Raw genomic sequence first — 11,880 nt, 5'->3', positions numbered from 1 at the left:
ATTGAGGTATATGTAGATGGTTTAGTGGGGTATGTAGAGGGTTTGGTGGGTATGTACACAGTATGGTGGTATATGTAGATGGTTTAGTGGGGTATGTAGGTGGCTCGGTAGGTATGTACACAGTATGGAGGTATATGTAGAGGGCTCGGTGGGTATGTAGGTGGCTCGGTGGTTATGTACAGAGTATGGAGGTATATATAGATGGCTTGGTGGGAATGTACACAGTATGGAGGTATATGTAGACGGTTCAGTGGGGTATGTAGAGGGCTCGGTGGGTATGTACACAGTATGGAGGTATATGTAGATGGTTTAGTGGGGTATGTAGAGGGCTCGGTGGGTATGTACACAGTATGGAGCTATATGTAGATGGTTCAGTGGGGTATGTAGGTGGTTCGGTGGGTATGTACACAGTATGGAGCTATATGTAGATGGTTCAGTGGGGTATGTAGGTGGTTCGGTGGGTATGTACACAGTAATGGAGGTATATGTAGATGGTTCAGTGGGGTATTGTAGAGGGTTCGGTGGGTATGTACACAGTATGGAGGTATATGTAGATGGTTCAGTGGGGTATTGTAGAGGGTTCGGTGGGTATGTACACAGTATGGTGGTATATGTAGATGGTTTAGTGGGGTATGTAGGTGGCTCGGTAGGTATGTACACAGTATGGAGGTATATGTAGAGGGCTCGGTGGGTATGTACACAGTATGGATGTATATGTAGAGGGCTTGGTGGGGTATGTATGTGGCTTGGTGGGTATGTACACAGTATGGAGGTATATGTAGAGGGCACGGTGGGGTATGTAGGTGGCTCGGTGGGTATGTACACAGTATGGAGGTATATGTAGATGGTTTCGTGGGGTATGTAGGTGGCTCGGTGGCTATGTACACAGTATGGAGGTATATGTAGAGGGCTCAGTGGGTATTACACAGTATGGAGGTATATGTAGAGGGCTAGGTGGGGTATGTAGGTGGCTCGGTGGGTATGTACACAGTATGGAGGTATATGTAGAGGGCTTGGTGGGTATGTACACAGTAGGGAGGTATATGTAGATGGTTCAGTGGGGTATTGTAGAGGGCTCGGTGGGTATGTACACAGTAGGGAGGTATATGTAGATGGTTCAGTGGGGTATTGTAGAGGGCTCGGTGGGTATGTACACAGTATGGAGGTATATGTAGAGGGCTCGGTGGGGTATGTAGGTGGCTCGGTGGCTATGTGCACAGTATGGAGGTATATAGAGGGCTCGGTGGGGTATGTAGAGGGCTCAGTGGGTATGTACACAGTATGGAGGTATATGTAGAGGGCTCGGTGGGGTATGTAGGTGGCTCGGTGGGTATGTACACAGTAGGGAGGTATATGTAGATGGTTTAGTGGGGTATGTAGAGGGCTCAGTGGGAATGTACACAGTATGGTGGTAAATGTAGAGGGCTCGGTGGGTATGTACACAGTAGGGAGGTATATGTAGATGGTTTTGTGGGGTATGTAGGTGGCTCGGTGGCTCTGTACATAGTATGGAGGTATATGTAGAGGGCTTGGTGGGGTGTGTAGAGGGCTCGGTGGGTATGTACACAGTATGGAGGTATATGTAGAGGGCTTGGTGGGGTATGTAGAGGGCTCGGTGGGTATGTACACAGTATGGAGGTATATGTAGAGGGCTCGGTGGGTATGTACACAGTATGGAGGTATATGTAGAGGGCTCGGTGGGTATGTACACAGTATGGAGGTATATGTAGAGGGCTCGGTGGGTATGTACACAGTATGGAGGTATATGTAGAGGGCTCGGTGGGTATGTACACAGTATGGAGGTATATGTAGAGGGCTCGGTGGGTATGTACACAGTATGGAGGTATATGTAGAGGGCTCGGTGGGTATGTACACAGTATGGAGGTATATGTAGAGGGCTCGGTGGGTATGTACACAGTATGGAGGTATATGTAGAGGGCTCGGTGGGTATGTACACAGTATGGAGGTATGAAGACGTGATTGGTTGCAGCTGGAAGTATTATTTCATCTCTGGTGAGGGTCTTTCTGGGAATTGTTTCCTCTATTTTGGCAGAAAGCTGATAGATTCAGCCTCGTCCCCCCACCCCTCCCCCTCATGTCCCCCCACCCCTCCCCCTCATGTCCCCCCGCCCCTCCCCCTCGTGTCCCCCCCATGGCTGGCGGGAGTCGGATTTCAGGCCTCATTCACATCCAGCGCTGAGACATTTGTAAGCCATTAGCGGTGTGTGGGGGGAGGGGGCCTCGCTGAGAGGTGCCGTACATTGGCTTCTCTCCACCAACCTCCTACAGACTGTCCGTGTGTCCTCCTCCCATCCCCCCCAGTCTGTGCAGCAAAGCAATGCATCCTTCAGACAGGAACTGGGATGTGCGCAGGGAAAGGTCTTCCCCTCAGCAACACAACTCTACGGCAAATATCTTCTGATAATCCTCTGTACACCCCACAGGACAGGAAGACACTTACTGGTACACGGCATCTCCAGGGGGTCCGAGTCCGATCGGTAGTACCCCGATCGGCACACACAGTTGGTGGCCCCCTCCGAGGTGGTGCGGCTGTTTATGGGGCAGTGCAGGCAGCTCTCGTCACCCTGATTCGGCTTAAACATCCCAGAGGGACACCCTGAAATAAAAGAAAGGGTTGTTATAGGGGCGCGTGCAATTCACCCCAAATCTCCCCCCAAACACTGCCCCCCCTACAAACACTGCCCCCCCTACAAACACTGCCCCCCCAAACACTGCCCCCCCCAAACACTGCGCCCCCCAAACACTGCCCCCCCCAACACTGCCCCCCCCCAAACACTGCCCCCCCCAAACACTGCGCCCCCCCAAACACTGCGCCCCCCAAACACTGCGCCCCCCAAACACTGCGCCCCCCCAAACACTGTGCCCCCCTACAAACACTGCTCCTCCCCCCAAACACTGCTCCTCCCCCCAAACACTGCTCCTCCCCCCAAACACTGCTCCTCCCCCCAAACACTGCCCCTCCCCCCAAACACTGCCCCCTCCCCCCAAACACTGTGCCCCCCAAACAGTGCTCCTCCCCCCCCCCCAAGCACTGCCCCCATATCACCAAGTCACACAACCTGCAAGAGAATCAAATATTGGAATAAAACGTCTTCTACTGAAGAAACCAGAAATGTCCTCCAGGTTCCCCAATCTTCAATGTAGCGGAAGGAAGGACTCTGGACGCCAGAATACGGACGGCACCGACCAGGAAGCTCAGAATCTGTGCGGGGGGGGGGGGGTGTAGATCTAGTGGCTGTGGTTTTCGAGTACACAGGAGTTTGATACCAAAGTACAAAATCCCGGGAGTTTCCCAGATCACTGTTCAAGTATTCATACCAAAATTACCATCACATAGGAGACCAGACATGGTGAAGATGGGACAGTCCACATAGGAGACCAGACATGGTGAAGATGGGACAGTCCACATAGGAGACCAGACATGGTGAAGATGGTGACAGTCCACATAGGAGATCAGACATGGTGAAGATGGGACAGTCCACATAGGAGACCAGACATGGTGAAGATGGTGACAGTCCACATAGGAGACCAGACATGGTGAAGATGGTGACAGTCCACATAGGAGACCAGACATGGTGAAGATGGGACAGTCCACATAGGAGACCAGACATGGTGAAGATGGTGACAGTCCACATAGGAGACCAGACATGGTGAAGATGGTGACAGTCCACATAGGAGACCAGACATGGTGAAGATGGTGACAGTCCACATAGGAGATCAGACATGGTGAAGATGGTGACAGTCCACATAGGAGATCAGACATGGTGAAGATGGTGACAGTCCACATAGGAGATCAGACATGGTGAAGATGGGACAGTCCACATAGGAGACCAGACATGGTGAAGATGGTGACAGTCCACATAGGAGACCAGACATTGTGAAGATGTGACAGTCCACATAGGAGATCAGACATGGTGAAGATGGGACAGTCCACATAGGAGACCAGACATGGTGAAGATGGTGACAGTCCACATAGGAGATCAGACATGGTGAAGATGGTGACAGTCCACATAGGAGATCAGACATGGTGAAGATGTGACAGTCCACATAGGAGACCAGACATGGTGAAGATGGTGACAGTCCACATAGGAGACCAGACATGGTGAAGATGGTGACAGTCCACATAGGAGATCAGACATGGTGAAGATGGTGACAGTCCACATAGGAGATCAGACATGGTGAAGATGGGACAGTCCACATAGGAGACCAGACATGGTGAAGATGGTGACAGTCCACATAGGAGACCAGACATGGTGAAGATGGTGACAGTCCACATAGGAGACAAGACATGGTGAAGATGGTGACAGTCCACATAGGAGACCAGACATGGTGAAGATGGGACAGTCCACATAGGAGATCAGACATAATGAAGATGGGACAGTCCACATAGGAGACCAGACATGGTGAAGATGGGACAGTCCACATAGGAGACCAGACATGGTGAAGATGGTGACAGTCCACATAGGAGACCAGACATGGTGAAGATGGTGACAGTCCACATAGGAGACCAGACATGGTGAAGATGGGACAGTCCACATAGGAGACCAGACATGGTGAAGATGGGACAGTCCACATAGGAGACCAGACATGGTGAAGATTTGACAGTTCACATAGGAGACCAGACATGGTGAAGATGGTGACAGTCCACATAGGAGATCAGACATGGTGAAGATGGGACAGTCCACATAGGAGACCAGACATGGTGAAGATGGGACAGTCCACATAGGAGACCAGACATGGTGAAGATGGTGACAGTCCACATAGGAGACCAGACAGGTGAAGATGGGACAGTCCACATAGGAGACCAGACATGGTGAAGATGGGACAGTCCACATAGGAGACCAGACATGGTGAAGATGGTGACAGTCCACATAGGAGACCAGACATGGTGAAGATGGTGACAGTCCACATAGGAGACCAGACATGGTGAAGATGGGACAGTCCACATAGGAGACCAGACATGGTGAAGATGGGACAGTCCACATAGGAGACCAGACATGGTGAAGATGGGACAGTCCACATAGGAGACCAGACATGGTGAAGATGGTGACAGTCCACATAGGAGACCAGACATGGTGAAGATGGTGACAGTTCACATAGGAGACCAGACATGGTGAAGATGTGACAGTCCACATAGGAGACCCGACATGGTGAAGATGGTGACAGTCCACATAGGAGACCAGACATGGCGAAGATGGTGACAGTCCACATAGGAGACCAGACATGGCGAAGATGGTGACAGTCCACATAGGAGACCCGACATGGTGAAGATGGGACAGTCCACATAGGAGACCAGACATGGTGAAGATGGGACAGTCCACATAGGAGACGAGACATGGTGAAGATGGGACAGTCCACATAGGAGACCAGACATGGCGAAGATGGTGACTGTCCACATAGGAGACCCGACATGATGAAGATGTGACAGTCCACATAGGAGATCAGACATGGTGAAAATGTGACAGTCCACATAGGAGATCAGACATGGTGAAGATGCGACAGTCCACATAGGAGACCCGACATGGTGAAGATGGTGACAGTCCACATAGGAGACCCAACATGGTGAAGATGATGACAGTCCACATAGGAGATCAGACATGGTGAAGATGTGACAGTCCACATAGGAGACCAGACATGGTGAAGATGGTGACAGTCCACATAGACCAGACATGGTGAAGATGGTGACAGTCCACATAGGAGACCAGACATGGTGAAGATGGTGACTGTCCACATAGGAGACCCGACATGATGAAGAGATGGCAACAGTCCACATAGGAGAACTGACATGGTGAAGATGGGGACATTCCATAGAGGAGAAGCGAGATGATGAAGTTGTGACATTCCATAAAGGAAACCCATCAGGATGCAGATGGTGACAGTCCATAGAGGAGAAACGAGATGATGAAGTTGGTGACATTCCATAGAGGAAACCCATCAGGATGAAGATGGTGACAGTCCATAGAGGAGACCCAACATGATGACAGTCCATAGAAGAGACCCGACATGATGAAGATGGTGACAGTTTAGCTAAAATGGGGCTGAGCCCTGGATGGTGGATAGAAGAGGGGTGAGATGGCAGCACAGAGCTGAGACTTGGGCAGCCCATACATTAATCATCATTTTTTTGTCCAACCAGCAGGTTGAATGGAAAACAATGACCCAATATCCCTCATCCACACATTGGAGGTGGATAGGGGAATCACTTTCGCTGTGATGTTGTGTTCTGCTAGCGGAGAGACTTCCCACCATCAGAATCTGAGTGTTGCTGGCTACAGCCGGCGGTACTGTTTATTTGAGAAAAACACAACAGGCTGGCTGTAGAGAAGTTGATGGGTAGACTGACTACCAGCCTGCCCAATCATGGATTGAAATTAGTCCAGTCCCTGCTGAACCATTCAAATTTTGATCTATGCATGGCCGCCAATAGACAAGACTTCTGGAAGAGTCCACCATAAGACTGAACCTCATTAATCTCTATAATAAGACGGTAATGGAGGTCAGGGCACAATCTGCCAGTACGGGTTGATAGATGGGGTCAGTCTGGCTCATCTATACCCTGATAACCCCCCCATGGCCTCTCCACACTGCACAGGTGGTCTAACTGTCTGTCACCAATCTAGAACCATACAGAAGCCCGCCGGCCACCACTCACTGCTGACGTACTAATGGCTCATTAATGTAAACTATGAGTAAGGATGGATTGAAAGATGCTGAGCACCAATCTCCTCTCTGAGGGGGAAGCGGGGTCTGACCGTCACTGGCGGACCCCGAGAAGGAGACCGGACCTCAGTTTACACAACTACAAAGAGGAGAAAAAAAGGGAATGATTACGAGAGAGCGGAGTACACAGAGAACGGCGGAGCCAAGCCTAATCCAAACACTGGAGGCACAACGCATGGCGTCCATTCATCAATCTCTCAATAACATTCCTGTCCTGAAATCACAGCGACATCTCCTCACCTAACGCCCAGGAGAACCTTCCACAGCGACATCTCCTCACCCAACGCCCAGGAGAACCTTCCACAGCGACATCTCCTCACCCAACGCACAGGAGAACCTTCCACAGCGTCATCTCCTCACCCAACGCCCAGGAGAACCTTCAACAGCGACATCTCCTCACCCAACGCCCAGGAGAACCTTCCATAGCGACATCTCCTCACCCAACGCCCAGGAGAACCTTCCACAGTGACATCTCCTAACCCAACCCCAGGAGAACCTTCCACAGTGACATCTCCTCACCCCAACGCCCAGGAGAACCTTCCATAGCGACATCTCCTCACCCAACGCCCAGGAGAACCTTCCACAGTGACATCTCCTCACCCCAACGCCCAGGAGAACCTTCCACAGTGACATCTCCTCACCCAACGCCCAGGAGAACCTTCCACAGTGACATCTCCTCACCCAACGCCCAGGAGAACCTTCAACAGCGACATCTCCTCACCCAACGCCCAGGAGAACCTTCAACAGCGACATCTCCTCACCCAACGCCCAGGAGAACCTTCCATAGCGACATCTCCTCACCCAACGCCCAGGAGAACCTTCCACAGTGACATCTCCTAACCCAACCCCAGGAGAACCTTCCACAGTGACATCTCCTCACCCCAACGCCCAGGAGAACCTTCCACAGCGACATCTCCTAACCCAACCCCAGGAGAACCTTCCACAGCGACAACCCACCACAACATCAAATAACAATCCAGCAGAACATTCCAGAAACTTAATGGCTCGGATAATCCGGCATTCTGGAGTATGGAGCAGAGACCTGCACCAAATACTGAACATAACTCCATTCAATGTACCCGGAATATTACCCCCCATATCAAACATCCACCCACCATTACCAGGGACAAAGTATATCCCATGGGGGGCACAAGGTAGGGACTCTGCTGGACAGAATATATCCAGTCTGGGGGGGGGGGGGTTCATAGTAGGGACTCTGCTTAACAGAATATATCCAGTCTGGGGGGGAGGGGCTCATAGTAGGGACTCTGCAGAACAGAATATATCCAGTCTGGGGGGGAGGGGCTCATAGTAGGGACTCTGCTGAACAGAATATATCCAGTCTAGGAGGGGAGGGGCTCATAGTAGGGACTCTGCTGAACAGAATATATCCAGTCTGGGGGGGGGGGGGGTGGCTCATAGTAGGGACTCTGCTGAACAGAATATATCCAGTCTAGGGGGGGGAGGGGCTCATAGTAGGGACTCTGCTGAACAGAATATATCCAGTCTGGGGGGGGGGCTCATAGTAGGGACTCTGCTGAACAGAATATATCCAGTCTAGGGGGGGGGAGGGGCTCATAGTAGGGACTCTGCTGAACAGAATATATCCAGTCTGGGGGGGGGGGAGGGGCTCATAGTAGGGACTCTGATGAACAGAATATATCCAGTCTAGGGGGGGGGGGGCTCATAGTAGGGACTCTGCTGAACAGAATATATCCAGTCTAGGGGGGGGGGGGCTCATAGTAGGGACTCTGCTGAACAGAATATATCCAGTTTAGGGGGGGGGGGGAGGGGCTCATAGTAGGTACTCTGCTGAACAGAATATATCCAGTTTAGGGGGGGGGGGGGGGGGGGGCTCATAGTAGGGACTCTGCTGAACAGAATATATCCAGTCTAGGGGGGGGGGGGGGGCTCATAGTAGGGACTCTGCTGAACAGAATATATCCAGTCTAGGGGGGGGGGGCTCATAGTAGGGACTCTGCTGAACAGAATATATCCAGTCTAGGGGGGGGGGGGGCTCATAGTAGGGACTCTGCTGAACAGAATATACCCAGTCTAGGGGGGGGGGAGGGGCTCATAGTAGGGACTCTGCTGAACAGAATATACCCAGTCTAGGGGGGGGGGGAGGGGCTCATAGTAGGGACTCTGCTGAACAGAATATATCCAGTCTAGGGGGGGGGGGGAGGGGCTCATAGTAGGGACTCTGCTGAACAGAATATATCCAGTCTAGGGGGGGGGGGGGCTCATAGTAGGGACTCTGCTGAACAGAATATATCCAGTCTAGGGGGGGGGGGGGCTCATAGTAGGGACTCTGCTGAACAGAATATATCCAGTCTAGGGGGGGGAGGGGCTCATAGTAGGGACTCTGCTGAACAGAATATATCCAGTCTAGGGGGGGGGGGGAGGGGCTCATAGTAGGGACTCTGCTGAACAGAATATATCCAGTCTAGGGGGGGGGGGGGCTCATAGTAGGGACTCTGCTGAACAGAATATATCCAGTCTAGGGGGGGGGGGGCTCATAGTAGGGACTCTGCTGAACAGAATATATCCAGTCTAGGGGGGGGGGGGGGCTCATAGTAGGGACTCTGCTGAACAGAATATATCCAGTCTAGGGGGGGGGGGGGCTCATAGTAGGGACTCTGCTGAACAGAATATATCCAGTCTAGGGGGGGGAGGGGCTCATAGTAGGGACTCTGCTGAACAGAATATATCCAGTCTAGGGGGGGGGGGGGGGCTCATAGTAGGGACTCTGCTGAACAGAATATATCCAGTCTAGGGGGGGGAGGGGCTCATAGTAGGGACTCTGCTGAACAGAATATATCCAGTCTAGGGGGGGGGAGGGGCTCATAGTAGGGACTCTGCTGAACAGAATATATCCAGTCTAGGGGGGGGGAGGGGCTCATAGTAGGGACTCTGCTGAACAGAATATATCCAGTCTAGGGGGGGGGAGGGGCTCATAGTAGGGACTCTGCTGAACAGAATATATCCAGTCTGGGGGGGGGGGGGGGCTCATAGTAGGGACTCTGCTGAACAGAATATATCCAGTCTAGGGGGGGGGGGGGGAGGGGCTCATAGTAGGGACTCTGCTGAACAGAATATATCCAGTCTGGGGGGAGGGGAGCTTCTGATTGGACGCACTGGTTTCCCCCTATTGCCACGCCCTCCATCTTTGGCCAATCAGAGCAGTTTGGGGGAACTCCCAGCTGGAATCTCAGCGTCTTGTTGGATGCAGACGGCTCTGCGCTCAGAATCCTCCGGAAGCGGAGACCCCCCCCCCTCCATCCTCGTAAAGGGACCAGGGAGAGGCGGAGCAGAGACCCCCAATACTACATGGAGGTGGTTCCAGATGATAGAAAGACAACAGGAACTCCAATATCCTCTCATTACATCCAATGTATGCAGAATACCATCTCTGACCGCACGGCACATCCAACCTTGGAGCAGATGGGCTACAGCAGCAGAAGACTACACCGGGGGCCCCTCCTGTCACCTAAGAACAGGAATCTGAGCACGATCACTCAGGTCCAACCCGCTACTAGCAAATACAGGGGGCAGTGGGTGTGTATGCCTGGAGCCGATGTGGGGGGGTCACGGCACAGAGCCGATATGGGGGGGTCACGGCACAGAGCCGATATGGGGGGGTCACGGCACAGAGCCGATATGGGGGGGTCACGGCACAGAGCTAATATGGGGGGTCACGGCACCCAGCCGATATGGGGGGTCACGGCACAGAGCCGATATGGGGGGGTCACGGCACAGAGCCGATATGGGGGGTCACGGCACAGAGCCGATATGGGGGGTCACGGCACAGAGCCGATATGGGGGGTCACGGCACAGAGCCGATATGGGGGGTCACGGCACAGAGCCGATATGGGGGGTCACGGCACCCAGCCGATATGGGGGGGTCACGGCACAGAGCCGATATGGGGGGTCACGGCACCCAGCCGATATGGGGGGTCACGGCACAGAGCCGATATGGGGGGTCACGGCACAGAGCCGATATGGGGGGCCACGGCACCCAGCCGATATGGGGGGGTCACGGCACAGAGAAGATATGGGGGGTCACGGCACAGAGCCGATATCGGGGGTCACGGCACAGAGCCGTTATCGGGGGTCACGGCACAGAGCCGATATCGGGGGTCACGGCACAGAGCCGATATCGGGGGTCACGGCACAGAGCCGTTATCGGGGGTCACGGCACAGAGCCGATATGGGGGGGTCACGGCACAGAGCCGATATGGGGGGGTCACGGCACAGAGCCGATATGGGGGGTCACGGCACAGAGCCGATATGGGGGGGTCACGGCACAGAGCCGTTATCGGGGGTCACGGCACAGAGCCGATATGGGGGGGTCACGGCACAGAGCCGATATGGGGGGGTCACGGCACAGAGCCGATATGGGGGGGTCACGGCACAGAGCCGATATGGGGGGTCACGGCACAGAGAAGATATCGGGGGTCACGGCACAGAGCCGATATGGGGGGTCACGGCACAGAGAAGATATCGGGGGTCACGGCACAGAGCCGATATCGGGGTTCACGGCACAGAGCCGATATGGGGGGTCACGGCACAGAGCCGATATGGGGGGGGTCACGGCACAGAGCCGATATGGGGGGGGTCACGGCACAGAGCAGATATGGGGGGTCACGGCACAGAGCCGATATCGGGGGTCACGGCACAGAGCCGATATCGGGGGTCACGGCACAGAGCCGATATCGGGGGTCACGGCACAGAGCCGATATGGGGGGGTCACGGCACAGAGCCGATATGGGGGGTCACGGCACAGAGAAGATATCGGGGGTCACGGCACAGAGCCGATATCGGGGTTCACGGCACAGAGCCGATATGGGGGGTCACGGCACAGAGCCGATATGGGGGGGGTCACGGCACAGAGCAGATATGGGGGGCCACGGCACCCAGCCGATATGGGGGGGTCACGGCACAGAGAAGATATCGGGGGTCACGGCACAGAGCCGATATTGGGGTTCACGGCACAGAGCCGTTATCGGGGGTCACGGCACAGAGCCGATATCGGGGGTCACGGCACAGAGCCGATATCGGGGGTCACGGCACAGAGCCGATATGGGGGTTCACGGCACAGAGCCGATATCGGGGGTCACGGCACAGAGAAGATATCGG

General features: G+C 53.8%; 1 protein-coding gene across 6 annotated transcripts in view; it reads right to left on the bottom strand.

The window, feature by feature from the left end:
* EPHB2 (EPH receptor B2) overlaps positions 1–11,880 on the bottom strand; it is a 159,181-nt gene that overhangs the window by 36,983 nt on the left and 110,318 nt on the right. For all 6 annotated transcript variants that reach the window (XM_073601427.1, XM_073601429.1, XM_073601428.1 and 3 more), the window contains one exon: positions 2,462–2,617. In XM_073601427.1, the coding sequence (XP_073457528.1) occupies positions 2,462–2,617 (156 nt within the window). The remainder of the gene's footprint in view (positions 1–2,461; positions 2,618–11,880) is intronic.

Source organism: Aquarana catesbeiana, linkage group LG10 (genome assembly GCF_042186555.1).
Source record: "Aquarana catesbeiana isolate 2022-GZ linkage group LG10, ASM4218655v1, whole genome shotgun sequence".
Taxonomy (NCBI): Eukaryota; Metazoa; Chordata; class Amphibia; order Anura; family Ranidae; genus Aquarana; species Aquarana catesbeiana.
The sequence above is the reverse complement of the archived record's forward strand: the minus strand, read 5'-3'. Positions and strand labels throughout refer to the sequence as shown.